Raw genomic sequence first — 17599 nt, forward strand, 5'->3', positions numbered from 1 at the left:
CACCTGCACAGGTGAGGATGCTTCTCAGCTTCATGCCACGTGTTCACAGTCAAAGGGACAAACACATCTTCTACTTCTTTGACCTCATCTTCATCTTCTACTTCTTCTTCTACTACTTTTCTTTAACTTCTTCTACTTCCTCATCTTCGACTTCTTCTTGTAATTGAATCGTAGTTCATGTAAAAATCAAATGTGATTCTGCTTGTTGTCTGTGTCTTTTGACAGACACAGTCATCTTGTCTGGAGACTGTGGTCCCAGACCTGATCCTGGGATCTGGATCAAGTGTGTAGTTGCATTAGAGCATGTAGAACATGAGGTGAGTGGTTGAGTTGAGCTGCATGTGACAAAGAGAAGAGTTTGAAGAGGAGCTCAGCTCAGAGAGATGAGGCTCACAACTGTGAAAATCTGTAATTGGGAAAATTCAATCGAGCATGTGAGTTCCTGTTGTACGCCAGGATGTGACGCTGCTGAGCCGTGTGTGTGTGTGTGTGTGTGTGTGTGTGTGTGTGTGTGTGTGTGTGTGTGTGTGAGTGTGTGTGTGAGACAGCTCCAGCCAGTCAGACGCCAGCAGTCAGAGGAGAGGGAGCCCCCTCTCTGCTCCGTCCTCTAACGTTTCCAGACCAGCAGAGACAGTCGCGGAGGAGCAGGACCTGGACCTGGAGGATCCACCGGTGTCCGCCCAGGAGGATAAGCTGCGGGACTAATCCACTGTTACCGTATCTGTATAACAAGTGACTTACTGTAGCCACCGGGTCCCGTGGAGCCAGCTCACAGAGAGCAGGCTCTCCCGCCGCACACCTTTCAGTGGCAGCGTTGATATCCGCTATCAAGGCTTTCTTCCAGAGGGATGTCCCGGTACCGAGGCGGCATGAAGGGGACATTCTGAACTTGGAGTAGTCGAGACCAGATCTCCCTTTAACACTGTCTTCTGCGGTTTGGTGTGTGTATTAAGAGTGTGTGTTAGAGTGAAGTTTGGGTGTTTGGGATCTATAGACTCATGATCTCATCATTCAGTTTCCTTGTGTATATCAGCAGTTGTCAGGCTGTTTGTATGGAACATGACTGCTCACTGGGTCTGTGTTTGTCAGTGTGAAGAGTTGACATCCTGTTCATGTGCTGTTCCTTTTATTCAGTTGAGTAGCTGCAGCTCCTCTGCAGCCTGTCTGTGCTCAGTGTGTGTATCAGTGTGGGTTATTCACAGTGCTGCTATGCAGACTGACTGGAGCCACGCTCAGACAGCTCCACTGTAACCCTGACTCTGCTCACACAGAGAGAAACCTTCACAGCTGAGGGAAAGCTCGATCCAGTGGGACGACTTGTGCAGGAACAGCAGATGTTACACAGCTTTGTGTATTACTGTGGATTATTCAGGATGCTGCTATGCAGACAGAGCGGAGCCACAGAAAACCTGCTGCTGAAGTTAAAGTAACACACGGCTGTGCAGCTTCTGTCAGAGCGGTTGAACAGCTTGTGTTACACAGTTGGCAGCTGAAGCTCTGGCAGGAAGGCAGGAGTCTTACTGAACAACATTCACTCTGCTTCAGTGTGTGCACATTATAAATAAGTGGACGGTTTGACTGGGACAAGAAGTTTCCAAGTTTTCTCGTAATGTGTCCTGCAGGTGAAGCTGCAGACAGAGGACACTCAGTCTGACTGTGAGTGAAACTCTTTGTTAGTTTTCAGTTGATTCTGGTCGTTCAGTCTCATTTTGAAATTAGAATTGTTGAAGTTTATTTCACTTTCACTTGTTGGCTAAACTCATTGTTGGAAAATGAAGAATCCTCATCCACTGAGTGACACATGGAACAGATCCATGAACAAAGACCCAGTCCTGGTCTCTGTGCCGGACACTAACAAGAAGTTCAAGAGGAAGTCCAGAGAACCTAAAAGACTCTTCAGTGGAGTGGAGCCTGAGAGGATAAAAACCTACCCGGCGGACATGTCGGACGTGGACTCAGTGGATGACACCCAGACGGAGGCGTGTGATGTCGGCAGGTTGGCTCCGCTGCAGAGACAGTTGATGATGTCACAAGAGGGGACAGCTAGAACCATGGGGACCCTGTCAGGACTACCAGAGGCCAACATGGCTCCAGCTCAGAGTGGTGCCATTGACATGAGGATTGGTATTAACGTGCCAGCCATCACTTCCAAATTGTCCCAGTTCCCGGAGATCTCCCACTGGCCCACGGCCATCTCCCAGCCTCTGTCCAACAGACTCAAACTGGGCATTCGCTCCACATTCCCCCTGTCAACCTCCGCCAGCAGCAGCAGCCACAGCCACTCACCCAGCCACCAGGCCTTCTCCTTAGAGCCACCTCTGTCAGACCAAGCTGCAGCTCTGCCACTCCCCAGAACCTCCCAGACCTCTCAGTGTCACGAACACGTGGAGCCTGAGGTCCAGTCTCCAAAGGTGAGTATGTGGAGTGCTACAAATACTGCTGTGAGATTTCCCTGTTTTCTCTCATTTTATATGAGTGATGGAAATGATCCTTAGTTTGAAATGTGTAGTTGCTGTGCAGTCTACCTCTTTAGGGGCTAATTTATCTAATGTGTCTGCTAATTAGGGATACGAGCAACACTCATTAATGATTAGTAATCAGTACTTTTCAATGTGGCTTGAAACCAAATGAGTCTCAAGCCACTGTTAAAGTGCACATGAGACTGTGTTGTGGATATAGGTCCAGGTCCAGGAGTAAATGCACTTTCAGGCCCATTTGGTTATTCTGGTGACCAGTTAGAAACAAACAGCAGCTGGTATGTTTGGAAACCAGTAGAGCATCTGTGTTCACGTATAGAGACCTGGTTCTGATTAACTGGCACCAGTCTGATATTGAACAGTATTCCTCCTTGTTTCTTGGTTTCCATTCTGGACTTACTGCAACAGATCATATATATATATATATATATATATATATATATATATACAGTATATATTTGAGTGACTGCTCAGCACTGGATTTGTTCTATAATCTGGCCCCCCTCTGGTCATCTGCTCTCAGGACTCTCCCAGGAAGCGGGTTGGGGTGAGTTCGGATGGACCCGGGCGTCTTCCGGAGGTCAAAGCCATCCAGCAAACCAGGAGGCTTCTCGCCAACGCCAGGGAGAGGACCCGCGTCCACACCATCAGTGCTGCGTTCGAGGCCCTGAGGAAGCAGGTCAGACTCACAGTCCACACACACACACACACACTGTACACATGAACACTGCAAAGAGACACACACAAGGTGTTGTTGGTTTTCTGTAACACACTGCAGATGCTGCATCTGCACTGTAAAATAAGAACAAGATGTATTGTTCACTTCCATTATACTGTGCTCTCAATGAGCGGACACATGTTAATCACAGAAGCCTTTTGGTGGTTAAAGGTCAAGGGTCACTGTGACCTGTGGCCATAACTGAACAAATTCTTACACTAATTAACTGTAACTGGACCTGTTAATGGAGGCGTACGCCCGTGAGGCGGGAACACTAGTTTGGTTCTGTGACAGTCGTTGTATTTGGTTTTTATGATTTATGCCTCTTTTGTTGATTAGTGATTTACTGCATTCAGGTGGTCGGGGGGCAGACACAGTTTCTATTGAGGGTGGGCAGTTTTGGGAGGGTGACAGCTCTAAGGCTACGTCCACACTACGTTTTTGTTTCAAAACTAACAACTCATCTCTTTTGCTACATTTCCTCCTGCTGTCCACACGACTCTGGAGTTTTCAAGCCCTGAAAATGAGAGTTTTGGAAACTCTGCTGGACCTGTTTTATTTTGAAAACTCTAGGGTTGTGTTTTATTTTGAAAACTCTGGGGTTGGGTTATATCTGGAAAGGCAAAAACTGAGACCTTCGGAAATGATAATGTAGACACCCACGGTCTCTCCTGATTGGCTCTCATCAGCCTCGGCTACCGGTGGTGAATACAACATGATAATGTATTACAGTGTTACTGACCTTGTTGTCTTTGCTAGCAGCTGTTGTTCAGCTTACATTCTGCATTTTAACTTTCTTTGCTGTTCCTCATTCTTGTATTTTTTGCAAATAATCAACTGCAGAGAAGACAATCTGCTTCCTGTTTACTGCTCATGCATGCTCAGTGTACATGAATGGTCATGTATGTAGGTGTTTTCAGGTGTGTTACTCTGGACGGAGATTATTTTCATTTGTGTTGTGTGGACGTAGCCATAGGAAACTGCAGGAGGATTGTACTCCACCTCCTGGTCTCAGCCCTGGGATGTCACAGCTTTGGCTCTCTGATGAGCTCTGAGAGATTTCTAGAGATGAGAATCAGATCAGATCAGGTCTTCCAGTTGTATTAATTGCATGAATGCCTGGTGTTGGGTTCAACATCAGGCATTCATGTAATAAATACAATGTTGGTGTAGGCCTGCGTAGTGTACATAAATATGTAGGGTAACTACATTTTCTCCAAGAGTTAATTATCAGTCATTAATGAAACATGAAAATGTGAGGGGAAGGAAGCTGAAGACTGAAAGACCAATGATAACCTATCAATGAGCACTCTGTTTCCATAGCAACCGGCAGAGACAGAGTTTGAGACCATTTTCCAAAGATTAGACTAGTTTTTGTTAGTTGAATTACTTATTGGTTACATAATTAGTTAAAATAAAACAATAATAATGATAATGAGAAAATAATCTGATGACTGAAACACAGCGATGATGACATCACACACTCTCTGCTTCTTGTTAATGTAATATCACAGCCCTACTGATATTGTTATTACTGTGAGATTATTATTGAAGTAGGCTGAAGACTTTAAACTAATGTAATATATGATGAACTCAACACATTTATTACAGTTGACTGTTGATTATTCATTTAGTTGAAGTATCTTCTCTGATGTCAGACTGAGAGAAGACAGAGGATGAGGATCCAGACAATCAGAGTACATGTGCATTTTAAGAGCAGATGGAACTGGACTCCATGACTGTGTTTATTTCAGTTCATGTTCTATTTTATTGGTTTTTTCACACATACCTGTGTCAACATACAGGAAAACATCATTCCTCACTGACTGAGAATTATTCTAATAACTCATCACAATAGTTGACAAGATGTCAGGATTTAGGATTCATAGATGCAGTCTATATCAGAATGCCTCCTCACACTTTCTGTATGATGGTGATTTTGTGACGGTGAACTCTCCAGGAGCTAGTTTAACAAAGACCAACTGACTGTGTCTTAGATATAACAATCAGTCAGACTTCAGATAGACTCAGTCTAAATTCATCTGTTGCACAAAGCACTTTAGTTCTTGACTAAATTAAGCCGGACTGTGGTACAATGAATTCTGGGTAAAAATCAGTGGAGAGTGAAACAAAAAAATAAAAAAATTTGGAAAAAAATATCTAAAAACTTTTCCCCTTCTCTTTACTCTCGCCATAACAATGTTAGCAAACAACATATATGAGCCATGTTTGCTGTTTTTTGTTGTTGGGTGCTACTTGTCAGCGCAGGTGTCATTGATTGTTACCATGGAAACATTGGTCTTAGACCTGAGTTAGTCTGGGGGCAAGGTGTTTAATGTTTTTGAGTTAAAATGAGTCAGTCTTTATTTTAGTGAAACAGTAGGACTAACAGACTGATCTATGACTGGACCAACACTACAGACCACTCTGACAGATCTTTGTGAAACTGGCCCCAGATCAGAGTGCACAGCTGTGTGTCCTCAGCTCAAAGACATCTCTTCACAGCAGGAAGTTCAGGTGGAACAAATAACATTAACAATGTTCCAGTGTCCCAGTCAGTGAGCAGAGCTGGAACTGGCTGATCTTAATAGAACGCAGCTGTTATTAAAGTGACTGATTCCACCTTTGCTTTTCCTGCTGTAACGCCTGCTGTGGCTTAAGACAAAGCTACCTGCTTTGTTGATGTGAAAAGCATCGACGGCATCCTGCAGGAGCCAAAAGCAACAGGGCAGAAGCCGGCCAATAAAGCTCTAGATTAAAAGAAGAAAATGCAGTTCATTCACAGTTTGCTGATCAGACATGTAAAGATCTCCCTCCATCTCCCTCCTCTCTCTCTGTCCAGGTGCCATGTTACTCATACGGGCAGAAGTTGTCCAAGCTGGCTATATTACGCATCGCCTGCAACTACATCCTGTCTCTGGCTCAGTTGGCTGAGCTGGACTACAGCTCAGACCATAGCAGCCTGAGCTTCTCTCAGTGTGTGGAGCAGTGCACCAGGACCCTGCAGGCCGAGGGCAGGAGCAAGAAGAGGAAGGTGAGGCATCTTCACACCCGGCCTTTATTTCTAATGTCCCTGCTGTATAATAGATGTACATGAGATCATGTTTCAGTCAGAATCCTCCTGTTCTCTGTTTTGATTTGATGTCAACACAAACACATTCACCATATTTACCTGTTGTCTTCCTGGAATCGGTGTAATGTTCAGTCAGTACAACAACACAGTCATGTTTTCCTCACAACACCAGTCTCTTCTTACTGTCAGTGAAAGTTGGCACTTCCTCTTCAGATGTGTCACATTAAAAGCCTTCCAGCAGCGTGTAAGAAAATAATCCTATCCTTTCAGACTTTGAATGTGAAACATCTGCAGGAAGTTTAGAGTTTCATTGAAGGAAAGAACAGATTCTTACAGTCAGAGAGGAGGACGTTGATGACAGGAAGGATTCGTGTGTGTGTGTGTGTGTGTGTGTGTGTGGTTGTTGTGGTTCCTCTCACAGGTTCTCAGTTTTTAAAGTCTGTCTCCAGACAATAGTCAGGGGCTCAAACATAGGTTTTGCGCTGTCCCTGTTTTGTGCTGACATCTGACACGTCCCTGTCTCTGCTGTAGGAAACAGACTGAGGAGCTCAGTGCACGACTCTGGACTGTGTTTTCCACTGGAAAACATTTTTACACAACAGCACAAACACGTGTTTAAATCTCTGACTCAGTTAATAGTCGTCACAGTCGGAGTTGGTGTTGTAGTGAATACATGTTGTGTGCTGTTGGTGCTATCTGCCTCACTGCTCCGCTCCTGTGGTAGTAGGTTTGATGATAACTGATTAGATTAATTGCTGCATCACCAGCCAATCACTTCCTGTGTGCAGAACAAAATCAGAGTTCACTAGTTCACTATTTTGTGTGTGTGTGTGTGTGTGTGTGTGTGTGTGTGTGTGTGTGTGTGTGTGTGTGTGTGTGTGTATGAGTGTGAAATGCACAGCATATATTTAACATGTCTGACAGCAGCATTAAACAACAACACATTAAACACTGAAGGTCGTGGAATAAATAAGTTAGTAAGAAAAGGTTTTCACAGCTCTCTCCTCCACCTTCACACTCATGCTGCTCTTTTAGATTTAAACTAGCTGAGGGCTTCTTCCCTGCTAGCTGGCTTTTTCTCTCTTTCTGTGTGTGTGTGTGTGTGTGTGTGTGTGTGTGTGTGCTCAAAGTCCCAGACACCAGATGTTTAGAGTGGAGGGGAAGTGGAGCTGGCGCCATGAAGGGCAGAGGGCAGCGAGAAGGCACGCGAACTGAAACCACACACACACACACACACACACACACACACACACACACACACACACACACACAAACACTTGGCACATTCCCCAGCAGTCTCTCCAACATTCCCCCACTCTGCCTCTCCAGGCCATCTGCTCCAACATACTTTGAAACAAGGAGGGGAAAAAACACAGTCATCATCAGCCTGTCAGACAGCAGCAGCTGGTGGAAAGACAGAGAGAGAGGGTGTGTGTGTCCGAGTGGGGGGATGAGGGGGTGGGGGGAGTGTGTGTGTGTGTGTGTGTGGTGGTGGTGTGTGGGGGGGGGGGGTCTGGCAAGAACCAAATGCTTTTTTATTTTCTCAGAGTCACTGAGTCTGTACGCGCAGTTCAGAGGAAAACAGACATTTTTTGCTTCATTGTGATTTTGCTCCACCACACTGAGCCTGAGGTCACAGCAGAGAAAATGTGTTTTTGTGTCTTTCACACAATGAAATGGTAAATCTGTGAGCTGAGGGTCTGGAAATGTTTTTATCTCAACAATCTAACAATCATGTCGACACTAAGAATTAAATCTGCAGTTGCTACTGCTCACGTTGTAGCAGCAGTGGTGGAAGAGATGTATTTACTAAAAGAGGAGGTCCAAACTAAATCTGCACATAGTCTCGTACATTGAGCCAATCAGAAGAGAGGAGGCTCAATGTCAATCTCAAAGGCCTCTCTTCTGATTGGCTGACTGTTTTCTGAGTGATCCAATAAAAGTATAGCAGATTTCAAGTAAACACTCTGAGAAACCAAGTCTGCAAGGTTGGATGTTGGCTCCAGGTGGGCGGGGCTTAGGCCATGGCTGAGAGCAGTGACTGCTTTGTTGTGACATCACAATGTTCCAGAAGTCCTGACGGCTGGTTTTAAGGCTCAGTTTCTGAATACAGGCTGTGTGCATTTCTCTGTGGACTGAGGCTTTGATACTTTCACAGTATTAATATAGAACCTAGATATAGATATCAAATCAAACAACACATAGACATCCACCTTTATACTATATGGAGCTTTAAGTCACTTTGAGCACGAAATTCCAAAACCTCTCTGGTACCAGCATCTCAGAGGTGAATCTGCTGGTTTCCTCTCATTCTCTCAGTAAAGCCAATATATTTGTATTAGTTGCTCAGACTTTGGCATTATCACCATTTCATTCACTGAACAATCTAACTGATAACTGAAGAAAATAACTGTCAGACGTATTGATAATGAAAATAATTTCTGGTTGCAGCCTCACATTTCTCCTGGGATGGAATAACACGACCTCACCTGAGCTTTTCTGACTGTTCATCACTTTAAACAGAACAAATTAAATGATGTGATAAAACACAACTTTATAACAAATATTGAAGGAGCTATATGTAAGTTTTGCTACCGCTACATAGGTAACGTTAGCATTAACAGCTGTTTGCTTACCAGTCTAGAAGAAACATTGTGAGTTCAGCATCAAACATCATGTTTTTACTCTCAGCACCTGTCTCCAGAGGTGGAAACAAACACCAAATGTTAACTCTGTCTTTTCTTCTACTGAAGTTAGCATGCTAACCAGGTTGCTCCACCTCAATCGGTCTGTCTCCTCACTTTGTGATAGAGACTCACTATAGCCTCCAGTCTGTCCTGAAGAAGTATCTGCTCAGAGGACGTATTACAACCTCTTGTAATGTAAACACAATGATGGCTGAAGGTCTTGGCAAACAAACAGCTGCTAATGCAAAACTTGCATATAGCTTCTTTAACTAAAACAGCTCAAGTCTGAAAACCAGATCTTACAGTCCCTCTACAAGACCAGAGGCACAAGACAGAGGATGGAAGACATGGAGCTTCTGGGACTCCTGGGGCTCTGAGGCTCCTGGGCCTCAGCCTTGATTGTTGTCCAATAAGTCCTCCCACCTGAATGACCATATATATGTATCTGATATACAACACATCACAGCATAGCAGTGTACCAGACCTTCGTCGTCATGGTAATGATAATACCATGCAGTTATTGATATAAGAGTCAATCTTGGTGGCTGAGTTCCCCTGGGAAAACGAGCCGTGGCCTCTCTGTGTTAAAGGCCTGTGTTTTGTTGACCCACCCATCCACCCTGACCTCTTCCTAACATGGACTTTGTCACTCTATATACTTCGTCACCTGTCCTCCTTTGCTCCTGTTACAATGACTATGGCGACTAGAGGGTGTCTGCCCATGAAACACAATAAACTGCTGCACAGAGGAGCTGTGGGCTTGTTTCTTACAGGAGGACAGTGTCAAGTTGTGAGATTACTTTCACCAGTTCTTTCCGCTCTTTTTTCTTTTTTTGTTTTTTGACTGTCGAGTTTCCTTCAGTTTTGTCACTAGGGGGTGCTAGAGTGCATATTGTTTAATACAAATCCGTACCACTCTCACAGTAATGGCAAGAAACATGGATTCATTTCAAATGATCAAGCATGATGAGGCCATATTAGTTAGTGAACAGCTTGTCGATATCTTATAATTAACAAGTTTTAAATTTTTAATGAGAAGTGCATAAGATCACTAATATCTCAATAATTGTAAAGGCTATAGAACTGAAAGTTGGGAAACAGCTGGTCCATGGTGAAATGCTTCACATGGTCAAAGATTGTTCAGATAGCACCACCGTGTGGACAGTTACTGATTTGAGATTTTTCATGATCATAATCCATGAGGTGTAAAATTAAAAAATATTTTACCTGTGGATTGTATGAGCTATCAGCTTTAATAGCTGCAAGAAATCTGCAGAAGCTGTCACATGTACCGGCCTCAAGCAAACTGCAAGAGCTTTCAGCAATCACACAGACCACAGCCACAACCTCCATTCAAGCTTTTAAATACTCACTGATAGACTTTGATCTTTCAGTGTTGTGCTCTGCATCTACTGAAAATGTTTGTGATTGTTACCTGAAGAGTGAAGGGTTTCACAGCTTTTTGCAGATTTCATCAGTGTTATGTGACCAGCTAGAGTGTGGAGCAGTGGTTTCTGGAGACCTGCTCCTGGTCAGATTTATCTCCATCAACACAAAACAGGCATCACAGTGTAGCCACAGGCCTCCTCTCTCTAAATGTCACCATCTAACTCAACTGAGGTTTAAACCTTTATCGACAGCTAACCCACAGTCAAGCTCTCATTCACTGCAAACCACCAGTTCAGCAGTGCTTCATGTCAATCATTCAGAAGTTAACACCTCTGCAAATAAGGGTCAGTTTTTGGGTCCCAGAGGTTCTGAGTTCAATCCCTGGTTTGGGTGAGAGTGATATTTGAGTGACACTATGGGTGCCAACACAACTGACTGCCGTTGTCAGTAACTTGTAATAAATGTGTTTTCTGTCTTTCTAAATGTAGTGATTGTCTACATGGATATCAGTATTCCTTTAGAGAAGTCATGTGCTGTTTATTTGGTTGACTTGTGATGTGATTTTGTGACCCTCCAACAGTGGACCGCACTGGCAAAACTGTGTTGTGCCAGCTTCATAGTGGTCATCGGGTGCCCCCCAGTGGTGCATTGATGGCATTTCATGTCACTAACAGAGATCAGACTGTAAACACACAAGTGTTGTGATAGTCATTTGGGGTCTTTGAGGGCCCTCTATTGATATTTCATATTTACTGCAGTAAAGACTTGAGATCTGCAAGAAAACAATGAGCTTCTGCTGCAACAATCACACACATTCTCTACGGAAATGCACATTCTAGTTATTCTTTCCTCTGTTTTCTTGTGTACATTTTACACATACGTTCTACACTCTTGCAGCTAGAAACATGATTCCAATGCTAACATGTTCAGCATGTATATGTTGTATGTTCTGTGACCTTTGGTGCAGATATCTTTAACAGCTGATTTTATGATATTTTGACTGGTTTTCTGGTGAGCAAAACATGAGAGAACATAGTGAACAGCTTCCTCATGGTACATAAAAATGAATGGTAGTGATAGCGCCACCATGTGGTGAGAAATCAGCTCATAAATATTGGTAAAGGTTTTGCTCATATCTTGGCAACCATGAGGCATACAAGAAGAATGGTCCTGGTGTCCATGGACTCAGCGGATGATGCTGAAGAGATTGATATAAACCACAGTCATTTGTTTCATTAGATGTTTTCTGCAATTTTTTCAACTTAATTTGGATCAGTTGTATGGAATGAGACCTTGAATAAGACTCTTTATTCTATGAGCTATCAGCTTTAATAGCTGAAAGAAGTGCAGGCTAGCTGTGAGAGCTGAGAGCTGCTGCAGCTGCAAGAAAACTGCAACACCTGCCGGCTGAAGGGGCAGCAAGCAAGCTACAAGAGCTTTCAGCAATCACATTGCATTGTCTTCAAGAAATGCACATTTCAGGAAAGACACATTCTAGTTGGTACATGATGTTAATACAGGTGATTTTTCAGTCAAGACTTATTGTGTGTAGAAGCTGCTTTTTCAGCTTATATATATTTGGCTTGGATCTGAACATGTGGTTGAGATTAATTCTGTGGCCCCTACCTAACTGTGACGTAATAGACCAGACTGAGATCCCTTTCATGCATTGATCCAACTGACTGTGGTAGCTGCTATAGATAGATAGATAGATAGATAGATGGATAGATAGATGGATAGATAGATAGATACTTTATTTATCCCTAGGGGAAATTTATGTGTCCATTAGCTCATTGTTAACAATAATAAAAACAGTTGATAATAAATTAACAATAATAATTAGTCCTTGCTGGTATTACAGTGTCCATACAGAGGTTAATGTAGTCCGTGGTACATTCAACAACTCTATCAAGGTCAGGGTCCTTGCTGTTATCACTTCCCTGTGACTCCAACAGGACATTCCAGTCTGTGCACTCAAAACAGTCTCTTACAGACTCACTGGCCTCTGGGGTCCAGTTCCTGTATGAGCGGGTGGTTGCAGCCTGCCTCAGTACACAGGGCTTGTAGGAATGACAGCGGTCGGGAGTATTGTCATTTAACCAGGTCTCCGTGAAACACATGAGACTACACTCATGATATGCTCGCTGCTTCTTCACAAGTGCCTCCAGTTCATCACACTTGTTATCCAGGGAGTTGACATTTCCCATCGAGGATCGTTGGTAGAAAAGGTTTATATCACCATCTTCTAGCCTTTAGCTTAGCCCCGGCTCTGCATCCACAGTATGGCTTCTTCAGCTCAGCCGGTATGGGATGTTGAACTCTATATCTGGTAAACTTTAAAGCCAGGAGTTCTTCCTTTGTGTACATTATTTTCTCCATCGTCAGATGAAACAATGTAGAATAAAAAACATCAATTGACAAAAAATATACTAATTTATACAAATATATTGCAAAAAACTACCAGCTACACAGACTTGCTGTGACTTGTTGTCAGTGCATCATTTGATCAATAAGAAGATTTATATAATCATATTATTAAGTCATTCATATTCAGCCACTGTTACACAGAACAAGAACTCTTACATTGTTAATGCATTCAAAAGAATCTTGTCATGGCTAGTGTGGAGAGGAGGAATAGTTACGACAACTAAAACTGATCTCAATGCGTGAGTTAGTGGTTAGGTCACCTAGTCTCAGGGCCAGGAATGAGTGTATCTTGCAGGGTCTGGCCCTCACCAGCTCAGAGTAGGACGAGAGCTAAGTTCTCTTTTGGTCCATGATATTTTGGTCACTTAATTTGGTGAAATCACAACAATATAAAACCTAAAATTACACAAACCCAAGCTGACATGTGATCACACTCTAGCTGTGTTTTGTATGACCAAAACAGTAATACATACATCAACATACAACATACATTCTGTCATTGTGTAACTTATGGATGGAATTATAGTGAAAATAAATGATTCCCCTTTTTGCTGGGGACCTCCAAGGCCCCAGCAAACCACTGCCATAAAGGATCTGATACCGGTTTATCATTTACTGCCCTCCTGTGGCAGCAGCAGGGTATTGTCTCTGAAGCTAGCTTGCCTTCCAGCATTTGTATCTATAGTTTCTGACATTTTTGTGGGTGTGATCGTGACCCGTTGACAAATGCTGTAAGGCCTGTCAAGCAGCCTTTTTTGGACATTTGACTTTTGACTAGCAATAACCAAAATGTGCTCGTCAATTGTGCTTGCACATTAGAAAATTACTCCCACAGTCTTTTCTTCTTAAGAGTCATTGTATACAGTACAATACACTTCTATCTTTCCAGTTTCACTGTAGAAATGTGATCTGTAAACAACACTCAAGTAATACAATCACTACTGAATAGTCTGATGAGATACAATAATCACAACACAATATGTAAACATCCTAATCACAGTGTGTGGGATGTGAAGATTCAAAACTTCACCAAAAGACATTAAGAGCAGAATCTGAGACCACAGTGACCTGCAGTCAGTCTCAAACCTTCAGTTTGGGCTTTTAATGGACTCATTCCTCTTTGTGTTCCAGGAGTGACGCTGACAGCAGTGGACAAACACAACACTTGGAGCTCTTGACAAAACTATGAGGATTCAAGACACTGGAAGGACAAGTGATATGAGGATCATAGCCAAGACGAAGACGTGGATAAACAGAAGAGAGAACAGGAGGAACTGCCCTCACCACATATTAGCAGATGAAATAACATCAGTAGCCTATTTCTCTGAGATGTGTCAGGACCCATGAACATCTGACAAAAAGACAGAGATGACTGACTTCAGGAGAAAATTATTTCCCACTGTTGTTTTGTCAATACCATATTGAAGTACGTACAGTATTTCCTGGCAGCAGTCATTCAAACTGCAAAATCATCTTCAGAACAAACATCACTTGAGGACAAAACATTCAGGACAAATAGTCACTGCAGCTCAAGACTCGTTCATTCAGCAGTTTTTTAATATTACATGTTTGTTTTATGGTTTATATTTCAAAATATTATGTTTGTGTGAACAATGTAAAAAATGACAATAATACTCTGATACAATGCATGGATAGACCTTAAATGTGCTGCGGTTGTTTCAGAAGCGAGGACAGCACTGTTTAGTGCTCTGCTAACGCTACGTTCCTATGTGGGTGGTCTGATTAATACTTTTATTTTTATTACTTTTTTGAAACCATAGCCTTATAGTGGAGTAATTACTTTTGACACCACTGTATGTTGTTGTGATTGAGTCTTTCTGAGACTGTCGCAGGGTTAAATATCAATGAATTTAATTTTAAGGAAAAAAAAATGCCACTTTACAATTCAGCAAAAAATTTAACTTCAAGCTAAAAATATATGCTTATGGTGTGTTCCAGTTTATGAGGCTCTATATCATGAATCCATCCATTAGCTCCCACTAGCACTAGCCCAGTCAATGTTCTGTTAACTCTGTCAGCTCCATCATTAGCTTTGTTGTTAGCTCCGATTATCATCTCCCCCAGCTGAGTTAACACTGTCACTGTCTCCACATACAGCAGTATCTGTGAGGCCGGCATCAGTCTGTCAATCAGCCTTTGTCCAAACACTTTCCTCCTCTTCATCTGGTGCAGGTGCATGGTTAATGTTACTGTAGTTAACATTAACACTGACACTGGGAATGTTAACATTATTTTGAATAAACTGGTAATCTTAAAATATTTTGTCACACCAGCCTCAAGGTTTTTTTTTCTCTGACATCTTATGTTCCATGTTTTCTTTTTTTTTTTTTTTTTTTTGGGGGGGGGCTTTACCTATTTCTATTGTGTCTTTGATTTGTTATCTTAGCCTTGTTGTGTCTTCGTTTGATAATTTCCCTCCCAATCTCTGACTGCTGGCATTTGCCAGGTCTACCCACACAAAGTATAAATATACTGCTCATTTGACCTTTAGGAAATTTGACACTATTTAGCAACTAGGTCTGGTGTCTCTATGCTAAAACTATTTAGCAGCTTGAAATGTGCTAACTAGCTATCGTTAGCATTGACAACATTTGCTAGTAATATAGGAACCAGTGGAATATGGTCGAATTGTCGTGTCCCATCCCCTGAACTTAACAGTCCTATCACACCCCAGCAGTTTTAATGTTGTCTTATTGTTGTCTCCTTAGCTAACTTAGTTAGTTAGTTAGCTAGCTAGCTAACGTTAGCTCTCTCTCTCTCTCTCTCTCGCTCTCTCTCTCTGTCTTATTAAAGAAAATAAATGTAAATTAATTGAGTGAATTTAAAGTGCTTATTCATAGAAAAATGAAATAAAAATTGGAGCTTGAGTTTGAGTTTTCCCTTTTTTTTTTGTTCACTCCATTTCACATGCTAACAATCTCAACCACAACTGACAATTAAGCTGTTTAATTAACAACTAACTATTACTGAACTCAGTTATGGGCGGGGGTGTGGTGGGTAAGACTCTAGTTTGAGGGCAGTTTGCAGTTTGTTCCATTTAAACTGCAAGTACGTGAAACCAGTTCTGCCAGTGTTAGTGCGTAAATGAGGGATATTAAAGGTTAAGTAATTAATGCATCGTGTTCTGTATACACTAATGAGAAAAGAGATGAGAAGTAGTTTGAAGCTCCAGCAGTCGAGCTTCATGATGAATGAGATGGCTATTTCCAAAGATACTCTATAACAAAAGATTGACACAATATAATACATCCATGATTACAAGCAGCACCGATGGTGTGAAATGGTCTAGACTTCCTGCCTTCTAAGTGGCCGTGGTCGTGATTGCTTGTTCATGTCAAAACATAACAATACAGTATAACGCTACATACAATTTGAATTTACAACTGATTTTGTTGCATGTTTTTATCTGCTAGCTTAATATCTGATCAACCCAGTACAAGATCATATCAGTCTAATAATACTCTCTACAGTTCAATAATAATAACAATGAGAGTATTATTAAGCAAAGACACACGTTTTATTCACGTATAAGTTGCTCTAAACTTCTGAGGTTGGACAGCAGCACTACTGCAGCAGTGAGACCAGAACCAGAACCAACAGAGAGAAGAGATCTGTGCTACAAGATCTTGCGAGAGTTTGTTGCTGAGAAAGATCAGGTCTCTAATAAAGTTCATTTTCTCCTGATCTGTTTGAAAAATGCCATTTTAATGAAAAAATGTTCTGAAGATCTGAGGTTTGTGAAAAATTAATCTAATATTATTTTGGTGACAATCGAGTGAAAGAATCATAATCTGTGTTCAGGTTCACTTCTCCTATTGGAGTGAACAGACTCAGACCTGCTGCTGGTCTCCTACAGGGACAGAGAGATGGACGAACCCATATGACACAGTTACAGGAAATGATTGTAAGTGAGGTGTCTCCTTTCTCTATTGGGTGCCAAATGTAAAAATTGAGTTACAACTTTTTAGCTGATATATTCTGAATATTTAGCTCACTTTGCTCACATTTGAGACAGAACTTCATGTAAAACATCATGTTATATCTAATTATTTAATTATATAAATTAACAATGTGTATGAATCTTAAGTCTAAAAGTTAAATTTTAAATCTAAATCTAAATGTTAAATCTAAATCTAAATGTTAAATTCTAAATCTAAATGGGTCGCCACCTTTCCTGCTCAGTTCTGTGCATAAACATGAATCAAACTAAAGGTAAAACCTTCTATTTCAGATGTGTATGAACCCATACGAAAATGCAAAGGAAGTGAAGGCTTGTCTGAAAATGTGGCCCATTATCCAACATGGGGACCTGAGGGATGCCATGGCAGGCAAAAATCCACTTCAAATGAACCACGATGTTGGGGGACCTGGTGATAGATAATTGTGCAATCTCAACATAGGCTACCTTGGTGGTTTATTTGTAGTGGTGTTATCATGTCTGTGTTCAAGCCTGACTGAATCATGACTCAAATTTTTGTTTGATGACAGTTTCACATGTTTGGTACAATATGTGAGTTTCTGATATTGATATTTGATGACTTGTTAAGACTGGTTTGAGATCAAGAGTGCTAACAAACAGAGGAGAGTTTATCACTAAATAACTACATAATAACTATTGTAGCTTCATTTGACCTGAACACAGACTCTTTAATGGACAGGATTCCTGACAGTGATGAAGCTTTTACTCTCTTCTTCATCACTGCAGCTCAGAACAACATGAGGAGAAATCAAAAGCAAACCAACAATGATCCACACACTGTTCACTGTTTCCATGGTTATAAATGAAGATTTCAGTCGGACTGACTCT

At 41.9% G+C, this 17599-nt stretch overlaps 1 protein-coding gene across 1 annotated transcript; it reads left to right on the forward strand.

Moving 5' to 3' along the window:
- The first annotated feature begins 554 nt into the window (after window positions 1–554).
- On the forward strand, window positions 555–15659 carry atoh8 (atonal bHLH transcription factor 8). Its single transcript, XM_023417846.2, has 4 exons — window positions 555–2411; window positions 3001–3156; window positions 6038–6229; window positions 13903–15659. The coding sequence occupies exons 1-4, from the start codon at window positions 1773–1775 to the stop codon at window positions 13906–13908; spliced, it is 993 nt and encodes a 330-aa protein (XP_023273614.1). The 5' UTR covers window positions 555–1772; the 3' UTR covers window positions 13909–15659.
- The last annotated feature ends 1940 nt before the right edge of the window (window positions 15660–17599 follow it).

The sequence above is a fragment of the Seriola lalandi genome, unplaced genomic scaffold (assembly GCF_002814215.2).
Source record: "Seriola lalandi dorsalis isolate HSWRI2012SDOR001 ecotype SW California unplaced genomic scaffold, Sedor1 jcf7180002054578, whole genome shotgun sequence".
NCBI classification, from domain to species: domain Eukaryota; kingdom Metazoa; phylum Chordata; class Actinopteri; order Carangiformes; family Carangidae; genus Seriola; species Seriola lalandi.

Bases quoted from the DNA above. Each gene is read 5' to 3' on its own strand.
- atoh8 (XM_023417846.2), top strand. From the start codon at position 1,773: ATGAAGAATCCTCATCCACTGAGTGACACATGGAACAGATCCATGAAC. The intron at 2,412-3,000 runs GTGAGTATGTGG...ATCTGCTCTCAG, and splicing joins CTGAGGTCCAGTCTCCAAAG to GACTCTCCCAGGAAGCGGGT. The intron at 3,157-6,037 runs GTCAGACTCACA...CTCTCTGTCCAG, and splicing joins TCGAGGCCCTGAGGAAGCAG to GTGCCATGTTACTCATACGG.